The sequence below is a fragment of the Oncorhynchus masou genome, chromosome 5 (genome assembly GCF_036934945.1).
Source record: "Oncorhynchus masou masou isolate Uvic2021 chromosome 5, UVic_Omas_1.1, whole genome shotgun sequence".
Lineage (NCBI taxonomy): Eukaryota > Metazoa > Chordata > Actinopteri > Salmoniformes > Salmonidae > Oncorhynchus > Oncorhynchus masou.
The window spans coordinates 67,245,291-67,264,831 of NC_088216.1; the positions used below are offsets into that span (position 1 = coordinate 67,245,291).

Sequence of the window (19,541 nt, forward strand, 5' to 3'; positions counted from 1 at the left end):
ACAGAAATACTCATCATAAACTTTGACTAAAGATACATGTTCTACATATAATTAATATACACTGGTTCTTAATGCAACCGCTGTGTCAGATGTTTTTTAAACATTATGGAAAAAGCCTAACATTGCAATAATCTGAGACGGCGCTCAGACATAACCGCCATGTTGGAGTCAACAGAAATACGAAATTACAACATAAATATTCCCTTACCTTTGATGATCTTTCATCAGAATGTAGTGCAAGGCGTCCTAGTTCCACAATAAATCGTTGTTTTGTTCCATAATGTCCAATACTCGTGTCCAAGTAGCTGCATTTGCTATCACTTTCAGTTCACGTGCCCAAAAACTGACTGCTGTTCCAAGATAACTTGCACGAAAACTTCCAAAAGATATATTCCAGGTCGAATAAACTGGTCAAACTAAGTAGAAAATCAATCTTCAGGATGTTATTATCATATATATATATCCAATAACGTTCCAACCGGATCATACGTTTTCATCTGGGGCCGAATGGAACAGCCGTAGCAGCCACAGAAAAATGGCATTCTGTTGCGACACTGACTATTTTCCCTCCCATTAAGTCAAAGTTCACAGCAAGTGTTCCATTACACTTTCTACTGAATGAGGACATCTAGTGGAAGGCGTAGGAAGTGCTTCCAGATGCATATTACATTACATTTACATTTAAGTCATTTAGCAGAGCGACTTACAAATTGGTGAATTCACCTTCTGACATCCAGTGGAACAGCCACTTTACAATAGTGCATCTAAATCATTTAAGGGGGGGTGAGAAGGATTACTTTATCCTATCCTAGGTATTCCTTGAAGAGGTGGGGTTTCAGGTGTCTCCGGAAGGTGGTGATTGACTCCGCTGTCCTGGCGTCGTGAGGGAGTTTGTTCCACCATTGGGGGGCCAGAGCAGCGAACAGTTTTGACTGGGCTGAGCGGGAACTGTACTTCCTCAGTGGTAGGGAGGCGAGCAGGCCAGAGGTGGATGAACGCAGTGCCCTTGTTTGGGTGTGGGGCCTGATCAGAGCCTGGAGGTACTGCGGTGCCGTTCCCCTCACAGCTCCGTAGGCAAGCACCATGGTCTTGTAGCGGATGCGAGCTTCAACTGGAAGCCAGTGGAGAGAGCGGAGGAGCGGGGTGACGTGAGAGAACTTGGGAAGGTTGAACACCAGACGGGCTGCGGCGTTCTGGATGAGTTGTAGGGGTTTAATGGCACAGGCAGGGAGCCCAGCCAACAGCGAGTTGCAGTAATCCAGACGGGAGATGACAAGTGCCTGGATTAGGACCTGCGCCGCTTCCTGTGTGAGGCAGGGTCGTACTCTGCGGATGTTGTAGAGCATGAACCTACAGGAACGAGCCACCGCCTTGATGTTAGTTGAGAACGACAGGGTGTTGTCCAGGATCACGCCAAGGTTCTTAGCGCTCTGGGAGGAAGACACAATGGAGTTGTCAACCGTGATGGCGAGATCATGGAACGGGCAGTCCTTCCCCGGGAGGAAGAGCAGCTCCGTCTTGCCGAGGTTCAGCTTGAGGTGGTGATCCGTCATCCACACTGATATGTCTGCCAGACATGCAGAGATGCGATTCGCCACCTGGTCATCAGAAGGGGGAAAGGAGAAGATTAATTGTGGGTCGTCTGCATAGCAATGATAGGAGAGACCATGTGAGGTTATGACAGAGCCAAGTGACTTGGTGTATAGCGAGAATAGGAGAGGGCCTAGAACAGAGCCCTGGGGGACACCAGTGGTGAGAGCGCGTGGCGAGGAGACAGATTCTCGCCACGCCACCTGGTAGGAGCGACCTGTCAGGTAGTACGCAATCCAAGCGTGGGCCGCGCCGGAGATGCCCAACTCGGAGAGGGTGGAGAGGAGGATCTGATGGTTCACAGTATCGAAGGCAGCCGATAGGTCTAGAAGGATGAGAGCAGAGGAGAGAGAGTTAGCTTTAGCAGTGCGGAGCGCCTCCGTGATACAGAGAAGAACAGTCTCAGTTGAATGACTAGTCTTGAAACCTGACTGATTTGGATCAAGAAGGTCATTCTGAGAGAGATAGCGGGAGAGCTGGCCAAGGACGGCACGTTCAAGAGTTTTGGAGAGAAAAGAAAGAAGGGATACTGGTCTGCAGTTGTTGACATCGGAGGGATCGAGTGTAGGTTTTTTCAGAAGGGGTGCAACTCTCGCTCTCTTGAAGATGGAAGGGACGTAGCCAGCGGTCAGGGATGAGTTGATGAGCGAGGTGAGGTAAGGGAGAAGGTCTCCGGAAATGGTCTGGAGAAGAGAGGAGGGGATAGGGTCAAGCGGGCAGGTTGTTGGGCGGCCGGCCGTCACAAGAAGCGAGATTTCATCTGGAGAGAGAGGGGAGAAAGAGGTCAGAGCACAGGGTAGGGCAGTGTGAGCAGAACCAGCGGTGTCGTTTGACTTAGCAAACGAGGATCGGATGTCGTCGACCTTCTTTTCAAAATGGTTGACGAAGTCATCTGCAGAGAGGGAGGAGGGGGGGGAGGAGGATTCAGGAGGGAGGAGAAGGTGGCAAAGAGCTTCCTAGGGTTAGAGGCAGATGCTTGGAATTTAGAGTGGTAGAAAGTGGCTTTAGCAGCAGAGACAGAGGAGGAAAATGTAGAGAGGAGGGAGTGAAAGGATGCCAGGTCCGCAGGGAGGCGAGTTTTCCTCCATTTCCGCTCGGCTGCCCGGAGCCCTGTTCATATCTTTTTATTTTTTTATTATTTTTATTTTACCTTTATTTAACTAGGCAAGTCAGTTAAGAACAAATTCTTATTTTCAATGACAGCCTAGGAACAGTGGGTTAACTGCCTGTTCAGGGGCAGAATGACAGATTTGAACCTTGTCAGCTCGGGGGTTTGAACTTGCAACCTTCTGGTTACTAGTCCAACGCTATAACCACTAGGCTACCCTGCCGCCCCTTCTTGTTGGGAAAGGAGGGGGCGATGACGTCAGTTGCTCCAACTTTCAGAATTTCACTCCTTGTTTGGAAGATTGCCTGCCCTATGAGTTCTGTTATACTCACAGACATAATTATAACAGTTTTAGAAACTTCAGAGTGTTTTCTATCCAATAGTAATAATAATATGCATATATTCGCAATCTAGGACAGAGTTTGATGCAGTTCACTATGGGCACGCAATTCATCCAAAGTGAAAATACTGCCCCCTATCCTCAACAAGTTTTAAGAGAAGAGTAACAGGTTCGCTATTAATAACCTCACTCAATTATATTTTACCAATAATCTTCAGTATTGGTTAGCAAAATGACAACTGTTAACTAGTCCTCAGCTAGTTTCTTGCATGTTCGGAGCCCAGCTAATTTAACGTTATTAACTGTTAGCTAATTTACCATTACTGTCCCTCAGCATGTTACCAGAAAATAGCTAGCCAAACAGTTAACGCCCACTACAGAACATTTAAGTAATCATTTATATTACATGTATAACATTAAACTATATATTTGTAACTTACTTTTCTATCTTGGTGGCATTATAAAAGGCTCAACAACGAATAGTTACTTAACGTTAGATACATCAAAACATATGTTGAAGTCCCTCTTCTCCAAATCTCCAGTCCAAAGTCTGCATCTCATAAACCTAATTCGAATATGATGACGATGTTTTTATTGATGTCACTAAGCCGACTGACTGACATCTGATAGACTAATAAACGTGATTTTGAAGAACCCATCTCGACACACGATCCCACCGACTCGGCTCACTTGCCTCCATAGGAAACGATAGACCACATCCATTCTTAGAACATCTTTGCCGCAAGTTTAAGACCATGCTTAGCTATTGTTCTCCCTCTTAGGTTTTGTCTTATGAAGAGATGGTCACTGTTATTTTATACGGTGATCCTTGATTTATTTGGCGTGGGCTACGGCCAAACTGTAGGCTGTTTATAAACCGGGAATTCGTAAACTCAAACCTCTTGTCTGGACATTTGTTCATTTATGATCTAGTCATGTCATTACAATATGATACCACTGGAGTTTTTTAGGACAACAATGTTGCATTTCCCCCTTTTCATGGTCATGGCTAGAAGGAATTCAGCTTTTGTCAAATTAACGTCATATTTGACATTTCGTAGCAGGTTAGGAGAATTGTGTTAAAGTTAGGAAAAGAGTTAGGGTTAGCTAAAACTCAATTATTATTATTGTTATTTTACTTCTGACAATTTGACAAAAGCTGGATCCCTTTTAGCCAAGCCCTTTTTCATAGTTCTAGATTCCCTGGTTGCATTCAATACAAGTATTTTTTTATTGATCTGTTGTCAGTAGAGAAGGCCTAGACTACCATTATTCTGTCATATAAAGTGTATTAGAATTGCATGAAATGTTTATCAAGGGACATATTTTTCACGCTCAAAGGAAACGTCTCTGATATACAGTTGAAGTCGGAAGTTTACATACACCTTAGCCAAATAGATTTAAACTCAGTTTCACAATTCCTGACATTTAATCCTAGTAAAAATTCCCTGTCTTAGGTCAGTTAGGATCACCACTTTATTTAAAGAATGTGAAATGTCAGAATAATAGTAGAGAGAAATATTTATTTCAGATTTGATTTCTCTCATCACATTCCCAGTGAGTCAGAAGTTAGCATACACTCAATTAGTATTTGGTAGCATTGCCTTTAAATTGTTTAACTTGGGTCAAACGTTTCGGGTAGCCTTCCACAAGCTTCCCACAATAACTTGGGTGAATTTTGGCCCATTCCTCCTGACAGAGCTGTTGTACCTGAGTCAGGTTTGTAGGTCTCCTTGCTCGCACACACTTTTTCAGTTCTGCCCTCAAAGGGCTTTGTGATGGCTACTCCAATACCGTGACTTTGTTGTCCTTAAGCCATTTTGCGCCAAATTTGGAAGTATGCTTGGGGTCATTGTCCATTTGGAAGACCCATTTCCGACCAAGCTTTAACTTCCTGACTGATATCTTGAGATGTTGCTTCAATACATCCACATAATTTTCCCTCCTCATGATGTCATCTATTTTGGGAAGTGCACTAGTCCCTCCTGTAACAAAGCACCCCCCACAACATGATGCTGCCAACCCCATGCTTCACGGTTGGGATGGTGTTCTTTGGCTTGCAAGCCTCCCCCTTTACCTTCCAAACATAACATAGGTCATTATGGCCAAACAGTTCTATTTTTGTTTCATCAGGCCAGAGGACATTTCTCCAAAAAGTACAATCTTGTCCCCATGTGCAGTTGCAATCTGTAGTCTGGCTTTTTTATGGCGGTTTTGGAGCAGTTGCTTTTTCCTTGCTGAGCAGCCTTTCAGGTTATGTTGATATAGGACTCGTTTTACTGTGGATATAGATACTTTTGTATCTGTTTCCTCCAGCATCTTCACAAGGACTTTGCTGTTGTTCTGGGATTGATTTTCACTTTTCGCACCAAAGTATGTTCATCTCTAGGAGAAAAAACGCGTCTCCTTCCTGAGCAGTATTACGGCCATGGTGTTTATACTTTCGTACTATTGTTTGTACAGATGAACGTGGTCCCTTCAGGCGTTTGGAAATTGCTCCGAAGGATGAACCAGACTTGTGGAGGTCTACAATTTTTTTTTTTTAGGTCTTGGCTTATTTATTTTGATTTTACAATGATATCAAGCAAAGAGGCACTGAGTTTGAAGGTAGGCGATACAGTGAATTATAAGTGAAATAATCTGTCTGTAAACAATTGTTGGGAAAAATGTATTGTGTCATGCACAAAGTAGACGTCCTAACCGACTTGCCAAAACTATATTTTGTTAACAAGAAATGTGTGGACTGGTTGAAAAACAAGTTGTAATGACTCCAACCTAAGTTTATGTAAACCTCCGACATCAACTGTAGCTTATAAACCTATCCCACTACACGTTTATTAATAGCCTAAATGACCACTATCCAATCTAATAATCACATTAGGAATAGTAGGCTTGCATTAGCCTGCAAAGGTGATGATAGAGGCATGCAATCCTTTATTATAAAGTTGAATTTCTATGGTGAAAAATAGCTTAAATCCAATGAAGGGGTGATAATTGTTGTTGATTTCAAGTTGAATTCACGTTAGTTGACAACGCAACCAAAAGTAAATCAAAACCAGACGTTGAAATTAGTCTATAATTTATCTAGTGAGACAGGGCCATCTAGTGGTGTAGCCTAGAAATTACGCCATGTCTCACGTCGTTTGGTTCAGTTGGGTGCAGCTTCCAGCTTCCGCACTAACATTCGATGAAGAAATGAAAGTGGGAACAACCGTTTAAGATTCGATTCCCAGTGATGACACTGAACACACAGAACCGGTTGTTTCACCCATTATCGAGACGTACAATCTCCTGTATCGGAGAAAAGGAACACGCAGTGGTCATCGGAGAGCAGAACACTTAGCTTTTTATTTAAGTTTTATCACTAAATAATAATACACCATGAATAACACTCTAAACCAACATTATGAGGAGAAGGTGCGTCCCTGTATAGACCTTATCGACTCCCTGCGCTCCCTTGGTGTGGAGAAGGACCTTGCGCTGCCTGCCATCGCCGTGATAGGGGACCAGAGTTCGGGAAAGAGCTCCGTGCTGGAGGCGCTGTCTGGGGTGGCTTTGCCAAGGGGGAGTGGTGAGTGATAGTTTGATAAATTGAGGTAACAAGTATTTATCATCTATCAATGTCTCAGAGAGGTTTAACAAGTGAATCTGTATTGATTTGGTTATCATTTGATCTCTTATCATTTGATCTCTTAATTTAATATGTTAAAGAGGAAATTCACCCATTTTATATGTGGCTTTATTTTCACTTTTTCTGTGATTGTAATTGATTCCCCAATGTTTTTTTGTATTATATATATTTATTTTTTCATTACAGAGACTTATACTTCCCATTTTGCTGAGTCATCACTTGCCATTGACTGTATTGCAATATGCAAATATGTGTAACGCATATTAGAAAACACTAAAACACTTCACACCAACTATTACATCAAAATCCCATTCTGACTCTGAATGATGTCTCTGCACTCATAAAAATACAAAATAAATCAACTGTGCCATGAATCCATGTTTGAATGATGCTCTTTACAACAGCAACACAAATATGGATTTATGGGACAGTGGAACATTATACAGTATCTATATATTTTTGTGCCGAGACATCATTCAGAATTGGTTTGGAGCGTTTTCTAACATGCTTTCAATACATTTTCATAATGCATTATGATCCATGATTGATGACTAAGCAAAATGTGACTATCAATTTTCGTTAAAACAAGATGTCAAATGTTTTTGGGGATCAACTACAAGCACAGAAAGATGGAATATTTCACAATTTAATTTGATTGTACTGGGAAAATGTTGTATATGGACTGTTTTTTCTGTGTTTCTTACAGTTTAATTTAATCTCTTTCATGCTTTTTAATTCCTCTGTCAACTCTGACAGGTATTGTAACACGATGCCCTCTCGAGCTGAAGATGAAGAGGAAGAGAGAAGGAGAAGAATGGCACGGAAAAATCAGCTACCAAGACCATGAAGAGGAGATTGAGGATCCCTCTGATGTGGAGAAGAAAATTCGTGAAGGTGTGGTCATTGGTCTGCTGATCATAGCAAAGATGAAAGTCTCTAAAGTCTAAAGTTCTCTACTCCATAAGACAGCACACCTATGAGTATTAAATACCTAAATACCAAACAAATTGATAACTTGATCCGCTTTACTATTGTGCTGTTGGAACCCTGGTGGTTTCTAGCAACGGTGTTCTGTATTCTTATTCCTCCCTCCAGCCCAGGACGAAATGGCAGGTGTGGGGGTGGGTATCAGTGATGACCTCATCAGCCTAGAGATTGGCTCCCCTGACATCCCAGACCTCACACTCATCGACCTGCCAGGCATCGCCCGGGTAGCTGTCAAGGGTCAACCTGAGAACATTGGTGAACAGGTACACCCTTCCTCCCCACCCACAATGTTAGTGGGAATACACTGCATTTTTAACCCAGAAACCAAGTCCCCCCACGACATGTTATGTATAATATATGACATTTTCAGATTAAGAGACTGATACGGAAGTTCATCACAAAGCAAGAAACAATCAACTTGGTGGTTGTGCCATGCAACGTTGACATTGCAACCACAGAGGCTTTGCAGATGGCACAAGAGGTGGACCCTGAAGGGGAAAGGACATTAGGTATCCCCCTTTTATTATTTACTCAGTAACAAATGTTATGGACCATGTTGACTTATGTGGACTTTAATGAGTTAGACTTGTGTGCGTGTCCCATTGAACAGGCATCCTGACCAAGCCTGACCTGGTAGACAAAGGCACAGAGGAGACGGTGGTGGACATAGTTCATAATGAGGTTATCCACCTGACTAAGGGCTACATGATAGTCAAGTGCAGGGGCCAGAAGGAGATCATGGAGCGAGTCTCACTGACCGAGGCCACAGAGAGGGAGAAGGCTTTCTTCAAAGAGCACGCTCATCTCAGGTTGGTCCTCTGGGTTGAAGTGTGCCTTAGATTTTAAAAGCTGTCTTGGAAAGCATGAAGCAAATTTGATCCAGTGCCCATTTTAAACACTCAAAGTGTGTTAGTTTTTAATTGAATTGTGTACCTGTGTGGTAACCAAACTACTTGGTATGTTGTGAAAACCTGTTTTTTCTAACCTTTTCTGCAGCACACTTTATGATGAGGGGCATGCCACCATCCCTAAACTGGCAGAGAAATTAACTCTTGAACTGGTGCATCATATCGAGGTAAATTCTTCTTCCATTACATGTTACTGCACAAAATCCTATACATTTGTTACTGAGTGACTGTTGCTATAAGCCATGACTCTGCGTTGTGCCCTTTAGAAATCCCTGCCTCGTCTAGAAGAGCAGATTGAGGCAAAGCTGGCAGAGACACATGCAGAGCTGGAAAGATATGGTACCGGACCCCCTGAGGACTCGGCAGAAAGGATGTACTTCCTGATCGATGTGAGCTCCCAGCCTGCAACAGATGATTTAGTTACCCTCTCCTTCACTCAGCTCTGGCTTTGACCCAAACACACAATAGCCATGTTTGTCTTTGTTAGCAAAACTTATCAATTCAGGAAAGGATTTGAAAGTTGATGAAATCTTATCCATAGCTGTTTCTCTTTACACATCTACCCCTCCCAAGTATCTAATAACTTCTCTTTCTGTGTCTCAGAAAGTGACTGCGTTCACCCAGGATGCCATCAACCTGAGCACTGGGGAGGAGCTGAAAAGCGGAGTTCGTCTCAATGTCTTTTCCACACTCAGACAAGAGTTTGGGAAATGGAAGATACACCTGGATCGCTCTGGAGAAAACTGTGAGTGTACTATTATCATGCTCTGATGCACCCATCAAAAACGATGGCTTACTTCAGCAAGCTAGATAACAAAGAATTACTATTTGAATTGAGATTGATGTACAGAATTTTTATTTGACATGGAAGGCTCACACACTTGCTTATTTAGTGTAATGCAACATAATGACATCCTTTTGTATATTGCAGTTAACCAGAGGATTGAGGGAGAAGTGGCTGATTATGAGAAGACGTACCGTGGAAGGGAGCTGCCAGGGTTCATCAACTACAAGACCTTTGAGGTGATGGTGAAAGACCAGATCAAACAACTGGAGGAACCAGCAGTCAAGAAGCTGAAGGAGATTTCAGGTATAGTATATGTTTGAGAAGGTTCTTCTTTTTTTCCACTTTTTTTTACATATACTAAAACCAAGTATATTATTTAATATGGGAGCCTATTTGCCAAACTATAAAGCCAAGATGCTTTATGTATATTTTCCATCCAAGAATGTAATCTATCTGTGAGTCCTGTGTCAGAGTGATGTTATGGTGTTTCTTCCCTTCTCTAGATGCCGTTAGGAGGGTGTTCTTACTGCTGGCTCAGAGCAGCTTCACTGGATTTCCTAACCTCCTGAAATCAGCAAAGGTTTATCTCACACCATGCAATATTAATGACACCATTTATCCCTGATATTCTCACAGTTGGTCATCAACCTGTATGTGAATGAGATGGCTGACATGCACCAACTACATTTATCTCCTTTTGAATGACTGAGTTGTGTTTTGTTAACTACAGACAAAGATTGAGGCCATTAAGCAGGTGAATGAGTCTACAGCTGAGTCCATGTTGAGGACTCAGTTCAAGATGGAGATGATAGTGTACACACAGGACAGCACCTACAGCCACAGTCTGAGTGAGAGGAAGAGGGAGGAGGAAGACAACGGACCCTTACCAACCCCTAAGATAAGGAGTACGATCTTTAGCACAGACAACCATGCCACCCTACAGGAGATGATGCTGCACCTCAAGTCCTATTACAGGGTAAGCACTGTGTAAATCACTATCTTAGATGCTGGCCTAACACCCTAAACAAGAACCTACCTGTATTTCCACCAGCTCTTCAGACTAGGGATAAGAGGGCACTAACTCAGAGATTGAATGGAACTGCTGACTCTTAAACTAATTTCTTCACCAATTCCCTGAAAGCAAGATTATATTGTTATATGTAAATGTGCTATAACATTATACAATTCAGAGTGTGTGAACCAACCATTGTGAGGGGACTAAAACTTGAATGGGACAAAAGTGATGGTAGACCACTATATCTATCTATTTTATTAATAGGTGTTTTGTCTTGTCTGTCTCTTTATCTTTGCCAGATATCCAGTCAGCGTTTGGCTGATCAGATTCCCATGGTGATCCGCTACCTTGTCCTGCAGGAGTCTGCTTCCCAGCTGCAGAGGGAGATGCTTCAGATGCTGCAGGAGAAGGACAACATCGAGCAGCTGCTGAAGGAGGACTTTGACATCGGCAGCAAGAGGGCTGCACTGCAGAACAAGCTCAAACGCCTGATGAAGGCACGCAGCTACCTAGTGGAGTTCTAGTATGGACAGCTGCTTGTTAACATTTAGGATGGTCTTGATTTTTTTTTAAATTGAATGTATTTTTTGGGAGGATAACAGACATATTCAACTAAATGTACAATGTGGACCCAGAGGATATCACTTGAAAGTATTAATTAAAATGCTTGTTTCCAAAGTGGTCCTCAATGGTAAAAACAATAACACATATAAATGATTAAAAGGCAAGACAAAATTACAAACCATACATACATTCATTTATATTGACATCCTAAGTGGCACTATTCACTGCACTTTTCCCTAACCTTTTTGTCCATTTCATGGGGGTCTTCCCTTACCTTAAATCAACTATATTAATTTCACATTAAAACAAACTATTAATTGGACATCATACCGATCCTTCAAATAAATACACCTGACCAGCAGTAGGGGGCACAAGGGGCAGTGGAGTGGTTTCTCTTACTCAGACAACTTTCTCCAAATGAAAACCTTTGCCTGCTTTTTAAACCTATTTTTAACTTTTTCTTTGCTTGATCTCGAAGGGGAGGCTACTCCATAGACAAATGCCTTTATAAAAAAATGTGCTCCTCGCAGTACTGTATACTCTTGGGATTTTACAAGACATAACACTAGCTCTGGTATTGTAACTGTGCTGGTTATAGATCATATCAATGTGGTTTTTCATGTAACCTGGGGCATGATCATTTAAGATGTCAAACATATGATCCATTTTAAGTTGGTCCACTCTGGACTCCAAAGGCAACAAGCCCATCTCCCTATGTGGATCCTAGGGAGGACATTCAGCATATACCTGATAGCATTATTTTGCATGACCCGCATTCTCTTTTTCAGCTTTTTTGATAGCCCAATATACCAAGCAGAGCAGGCATAATCATAATGACACTGAATCAAGATTGAAACAAGCAGTTCTAAACTTTGATGTTAAAATATCTAGTGTTACTGACCATAGAGAGCCTTTTTATTACCTATTTTGGTTAGGTAGGGGGGTGACTAGGGTGGGTAATCTAGGTTGTTTATATCTATGTTGGCCGGGTATGGTTCCCAACCAGAGGCAGCTGTTTATAGTTGTCTCTGATTGGGGATCATATTTAGGCAGCCATTTCCCCACTGGTTTTTGTGGGATTTTGTTTATGTGTAGTTGCCTGTGAGCACTCCATAGCTTCACGTGTTGTTTGCTCTTTATTGTTTTTGTGCCTTTCACAAATGAAAAGATGTGGAACCCATATCAAGCTGCGCTTTGGCCCGTCTCTCCTCACGAACGTGACAGTTACGATATAAACATTTCAGTTTATTTGCCATTGTAGAAAGAAATTTAGCAGCAATCAGGTCTCCAGAAAGGGATTGATCTAGGGACACACAAAGATAAGTTACACTTGTTTTAGATTCAATCTCCTTGCCTGCACAGTTTACCTATATCTGGTCAGCCCTAAGCAATCTACATTTTGTTCCAAACAAAATATAATAAAGTTTTTCCCAAATGTAAAGACAATTTGTTGTCAGTCAACCAATCTCTAACAAAATGCAATTCCTTACTCAGGGTCTCCTCTATGTAAGCGGTATCCTTCGCTGATACCAGCATGGCTGAATCATCAGCATAATGAAGGAGTTTGCGCTTTACTGTATCTGGCATATCATTAACGTATATAAGAGAGGCCCTAAAATTGATCCTTGCGGTACTCTACAGGATATTTCTTTGGCCTCTTACAGAACATCACCAACATTACATACTTGTGTTCTGTTGGTCAGAAAAGACCTCAAACAATTCACTGCTACATCATTTAGACCCATGCATTTCAGTTTCATCAGGAGAATATCATGGTCCACAGTGTCAAAAGCTTTCTGTAAGTCTAACATGACCATACCTGTATAGTTCCCCCTTCTCACTTTCCTGCTTAATGTGGTCTAAATGGTGGATAAGGCAAGTATATGTGGAATGAGCTGTTCTAAAGACAGATGGTAGTTCATAAAGAAGTTTGTGCTCGAGAAGGTATCCCTCAAGTGGATTAAAATGTTACTGCTCTTCTTGTGGAGCGGATCCACCCCAGCTGTTTTGAGATCATTGGGAAATGTACCACTACTAATACAAGTTTACAATATGCGTTATCATTTTAGCAGTGACACAAGCACTATACTTGATGAATCTTACAGGAAGATTATCCATCCCAGTTGCTTTGTTTTTGCTCATTAAGCATACTAGATTTGAAACTTTGTCCTCTGTTACAATTCACAGCTCAAACAAATAATTTGTGATAGCTTTTCTATGGTAAACGTTCTTAATGAAAGACTGGCCATAGTGTCCAGAGCAGGTCGGTAACTTCTTTACCAGAGATGAGACTATAGTAGTAAAAAAATGTCTTAATAATTTGCAACCTTTTCCTGGTCATAGCATAAAACATCATCAATATCCAGGCCAATAGTACAGGATTTTACCTTATGGGGAGTTGAGCCAATGTCCTTAAAAATGTTCCACAGTTTACAAGGCTGATGTAAGTTGTCATTAACAGCGTCTATGTAATGTTGGGATTTGCCCTTTTCCATTTTGTATCTTGCCTGGTTTCTACTGTTAATATAACCATCATAATGTGGTTATAGATTTGTCCTTCTGAATCTGTCCAGGTTGTGATCCATTTTTGTTTTGAGGTATAAGATCTCGGGAAGTGATCCATTTCCCTGACCACTGTTTAGAATTTGTTTCATTGGAGCCAGAGAGTCGAGTGCAGACAGAAACCGATCTTTAAAAGGATACCAAGCGTGAGCAGCGTCACAGGTTAGTGCATGAGACCAATCCATCATGCCAAGAACTTCTACAAAACGTTCCTTTCAGTATTGTTTCATAGACTTTCATGTATTTATTACCTGGTTCTAGTAGCATTTGGGATGTCTTACGGGTACAGTAGGTTACCATATGATCACTAAAACCAATATTTAAGACTCCTGACTGGCAGACATTCTCTTGGTCTGATACAATAATCAAATCCAAAGTTGATTTACTGTCAATACACACCCGGGTTGGCTCAATCAGTTGTTTTAGTCCAAATAACTGATTAAAGTTATACAGGGCATTTACTAGTGTACTTTTCTTGGGTGATAATTGCACATTTGTATTAAAATCCCCAAGCAGAAAACATTCCCTATCAGCAAATACATTGTGATCACAGCAATTCGATTCAAGTATATAATATACCATATCAATGATTCTGCTTAGGAGGCCGATAGCTCACACCAACAAGTATATAATATACCATATAAATGATTCTGCTTAGGAGGCCGATAGCTCACACCAACAAGTATATAATATACCATCTAAATGATTCTGCTTAGGAGGCCGATAGCACACACCAACAAGTATATAATATACCATATAAATGATTCTGCTTAGGAGGCCGATAGCTCACACCAACAAGTATATAATATACCATATAAATGATTCTGCTTAGGAGGCCGATAGCTCACACCAACAAGTATATAATATACCATATAAATGATTCTGCTTAGGAGGTTGATAGCTCACACCAACAAGTATATAATATACCATATAAATGATTCTGCTTAGGAGGCCGATAGCTCACACCAACAAGTATATAATATACCATATAAATGATTCTGCTTAGGAGGCCGATAGCACACACCAACAAGTATATAATATACCATATAAATGATTCTGCTTAGGAGGTTGATAGCTCACACCAACAAGTATATAATATACCATATAAATGATTCTGCTTAGGAGGCCGATAAATTATATAATATACCATATAAATGATTCTGCTTAGGAGCCGATAGCTCACACCAACAAGTATATAATATACCATATAAATGATTCTGCTTAGGAGGCCGATAGCTCACACCAACAAGTATATAATATACCATATAAATGATTCTGCTTAGGAGGCCGATAGCTCACACCAACAAGTATATAATATACCATATAAATGATTCTGCTTAGGAGGTTGATAGCTCACACCAACAAGTATATAATATACCATATAAATGATTCTGCTTCGGAGGCCGATAGCTCACACCAACAAGTATATAATATACCATATAAATGATTCTGCTTCGGAGGCCGATAGCTCACACCAACAAGTATATAATATACCATATAAATGATTCTGCTTAGGAGGCCGATAGCACACACCAACAAGTATATAATATATACCATATAAATGATTCTGCTTAGGAGGCCGATATACACCAACAAGTATATAATATACCATATAAATGATTCTGCTTAGGAGGCCGATAGTATATAATATACCATATAAATGATTCTGGCCGATACACCAACAAGTATATAATATACCATATAAATGATTCTGCTTAGGAGGCCGATACACCAACAAGTATATAATATACCATATAAATGATTCTGCTTAGGAGGCCGATACACCAACAAGTATATAATATACCATATAAATGATTCTGCTTAGGAGGCCGATACACCAACAAGTATATAATATACCATATAAATGATTCTGATTCTATAAATGATTCTGCTTAGGAGGCCGATACACCAACAAGTATATAATATACCATATAAATGATTCTGCTTAGGAGGCCGATAGCACACACCAACAAGTATATAATATACCATATAAATGATTCTGCTTCGGAGGCCGATACACCAACAGGTATAGGATGACATATAGGAAGAAGTATATCTACCCATGCAACCACAAGACCATCCGTTTTCAGATCTGAACGAAGGTTCAAATGCACATCGTTTCTAGTAAAAACGCACACGCTGCCACTGTTTCAGTTTCAGTCAATTCTGTGACTAATGCCAGATAGTTGGTCAACGGAAGTAAGCCTCCGGTAGCATTGCAGTGGGGTTTGGGGTAGATTCTGTAATCTCAGTTCATTGCAGAGCAACTGTAATATAAGTTACTATGCAATCAAGTTCTTTACTATCCTTTCTTGTTTATAATATTAAACTCAAATGCCTGATGAAGGCAAGCAGCTAGTCTACCTGGTGGCTGCCTAATTGCACTTCCTTCTCTGTTCCCAAATGCTATCTTTTTATTGATAGGTTTATATTTCTGCAAAGCCACTTTTTATTGTTATGGTGTCTCCTTTTTTACCATGTATGGATGGTGGGCCTATGGACCACAGAACTGAAACATATCATGTAAGACTCGATTCCCAGGGATGACACCGGCTGTTTTTAGCCATTTATAGAAACGAGTCGAGTGTAAAATGCGGTGTCATTTATAGTGCTCGACTGGAGCTGCATGAGGGACCCTTACAAAAAAAGACTGTAGTAGACTGTGGTATTTTAGATGCAGTAATTGGAGAATTACACTGCAAAATTACAGCAGTAAAAATGTTTTATTTTGGAGGCTGTATTTGCTGCATACCGCAGTTATAATGCACTCTGACTGCAATAATTTTTGTAAGGTGAACAGTGTTAAAATAAATGCTTTGCCAATAATATCTGCAGTGGGTATCAGATAACAGAACATCTTGCTTTTTATTTCAGTTTTATCACTAAATAATAATTCACACTGAACCAACATTATGAGAAGGTGCATTCCTGTATAGAACTTTTGGGCTCCTGAGTGGTGCAGCGGGCTAAGGCACTGCATCTCAGCACTAGAGGCGTCACTATGTACCTGGTTTGAATCCAGGCTGTATCACATCCGACCGTGATTGGGTGTCCCATAGGGCGGCACACAATTGGCCCAACGTTGTCTGGGTTTGGCCGGAGTAGGCCGTCATCGGAAATAAGAATTTGTTCTTAACTGACTTGCCTAGTTAAGTAAAGGTTAAATACATTCTTTTTTAAATAACTCCCTGCACTGCCTTGGCAAACTGGGATGAAAATTCTTCCCTGACATTTTTGCCACACTAGCCCATTTGCTTCTCTTGTTCTCTTTCTTCAGCTTTATGATGGACCTGGGCATCATCATTATCTGGGCTAGGCCTTGCATCATCGTAGTTGTCAATGAATAAAAACACTTAGTCAATTATAGGGACATTCAACTAATTAGCAGTTTAAGTGTGTATTAGTAGACATAATTAGGATTGTGTCATATTTGTGCCCCCCTACCCTAGTGCTAATTACTATTACATATTAAGGAACTGGCAGTACATCTGTGTGTCTCTCCACTGCATTCATTCCTGAGCTGTCTCCGCTAAGCCTAGCATCCTTTCTCACGGCACTGGTACCAGAACACCAGGGGAACAACACTGCCCTTTACTGAGCCCAGCAACATCCTAGATGTGAATTAATTAACACATTTATTAGAAAACCTACTGAATAAATTATCTTGCCTATGCCGTTCGGCCATCACTCATTCATATATTTTTATGTACATATTCTTATTCATTCCTTTACACTTGTGTGTAAGGTAGTTGTTGTGAAATTGTTAGGTTAGATGACTTGTTAGACATTACTGCATGGTCGGAACGAGAAGCACAAGCACTTCGCTACACTCGCATTAACATCTGCTAAACATGTGTATGTGACAAATAAATTAGATTTAAATGCTTAATATGTTACCATTGGTTCTAATACAGTGCCTTCAGAAAGTACTCACACCCCTAGAACTTTTCCCCCATTTTGTTGTGTTACAGCCTGAATTGAAAATGAATTCAATTGATATTTGTCACTGGCCTGCACACAATGCAGTAATGTCAAAGTGGAATGATCTTTTTTTGACATTTTCACAAATTTACAAAAAATGTAAAGCTGAAATGTCTTGTGTAAATAAGTATTCAACCCCTTTGTTATGGCAAGCCTATATATGTAACAAGTCACATAATAAGTTGCATGGACTGACTGTGCAATAATAGTATTTAACATGATTTTTGAATGACTACCTCATCTCTGTACCCCACACATACAATTATCTGTAGGGTCCCTTAGTCGACCAGTTAATTTAAAATACAGATTCAACCACAAAGACCAAGGAGGTTTTCCAATGCCTCGTAAATAAGGGCACCTATTGGCAGAAGGGTAAAAATACATTTAAAAAGCAGTCATTGAATAGCCCTTTGAGCATGGTGTAGTTAGTTATTAATTACACTTTGGATGATGTATCAATAAACCCAATCACTACAGGCGTCCTTCCTAACACAGTTGCCAGAGAGTTACGAAACTGCTCTGGGATTTCACCATGAGGCCAATGGTGACATTAAAACAGTTACAGAGTTGAATGGCTGTGATAGGAGAAAACTGTTATGTACTTGAGTGAAGACCCAAAAGCGGTTTTAACAGAAAACAGAGTTCTTTAATGAAAAACAGGAATGGCATAAATCCTCTTCCAACGTTGACAATGGAACAAAAAGAACGTAGTATAGTGCAGGATGCACCTGCCAGGCAGACTCCGACAGGATAGGACAAGGTGGAAGCAAACGAGACGACAGCTTGCTTCTGGCATCAAAAACACAAACAAGAATCAGACACTGAAAGTAGCAGGAACAGAGAGAGAAATAGAGACCTAATCAGAGGGGGAAGAGAGAACAGGTGTGAAAGAGTGAATGAGCTAGTTAGGGGAGATGTAGAACAGCTGAAGAATGAGAGACAGAGAAGGTAACCTAAAAAGACCAGCAGAGAGAGACAGAGTGAAGAGAAAGGACAGGAACAGACATAACAAGACATGACAGTACACTCACCGAGCGCCTCCTAAGGAAACCTTTTTATTTTGAGGAAATCATCGATCAGCGAACGGTCCAGCACGTCCCGAGAGGGAACCCAACTCCTCTCCTCAGGACCGTACCCCTCCCAATCCACTAGGTACTGATGACCACGGCCCCGAGGGCGCATGTCCAAAATCTTACGAACCCTGTAGATGGGTGCGCCTCGACAAGGATGGGGGGAGGGACGAGCGGGGCGCGAAGAACGGGCTTAACACAGGAGACATGGAAGACCGGGTGAACGCGACGAAGATAGCGCGGAGAAGAAGTCGCACTGCGACAGGATTAATGACCTGGGAAATACGGAACGGACCAATGAACCGCGAACTTGCGAGAAGCTGTCTTAAGGGGAAGGTTCTGAGTGGAGAGCCATACTCTCTGACCGCAACAATATCTAGGACTCTTGGTCCTACGCTATTAGCGGCCCTCACAGTCTGCGCCCTATTACGGCAAAGTGCCGACCTGACCCCTTCCAGGTGCGCTCGCAACGCTGGACAAAAGCCTGAGCGGAGGGGACGCAGGACTCGGCGAGCTGAGATGAGAACAGCGGAGGCTGGTACCCGAGGCTACTCTGAAAAGGAGATAGACCGGTAGCAGACGAGGGAAGCGAGTTTGGGCGTACTCTGCCCAGGGGAGCTGTTCTGACCAAGACGCAGGGTTACGAAAAGAAAGACTGCGTAAAATGCGACCAACAGTCTGATTGGCCCGTTTTGACCGTTAGACTGGGGATGAAAGCCGGACGAGAGACTGACGGAAGCCCCAATCAAACGGCAAAACTCCCTCCAAAATTGAGACGTGAACTGCGGGCCTCTGTCGGAAACGACGTCAGACGGAAGGCCATGAATTCGGAAAACATTCTCGATAATGATCTGAGCCGTCTCCTTAGCAGAAGGGAGCTTAGCGAGAGGAATGAAATGAGCCGCCTTAGAGAATCTATCGACAACCGTAAGAATAACTGTCTTCCCGCTGATGAAGGCAGTCCGGTGATGAAATCTTGCGATGTGAGACCACGGTCG

General features: G+C 41.6%; 1 protein-coding gene across 1 annotated transcript; it reads left to right on the forward strand.

The window, feature by feature from the left end:
• Positions 1-6,274: 6,274 nt before the first annotated feature.
• On the forward strand, positions 6,275-12,376 carry LOC135540127 (interferon-induced GTP-binding protein Mx3). The gene is made up of 12 exons (XM_064966528.1): positions 6,275-6,609; positions 7,426-7,563; positions 7,765-7,919; positions 8,027-8,165; positions 8,267-8,465; positions 8,653-8,731; positions 8,831-8,953; positions 9,168-9,309; positions 9,496-9,654; positions 9,855-9,931; positions 10,082-10,327; positions 10,666-12,376. Exons 1-12 carry the CDS (start codon positions 6,420-6,422, stop codon positions 10,888-10,890), a joined length of 1,872 nt encoding a protein of 623 aa, XP_064822600.1. The 5' UTR covers positions 6,275-6,419; the 3' UTR covers positions 10,891-12,376.
• The last annotated feature ends 7,165 nt before the right edge of the window (positions 12,377-19,541 follow it).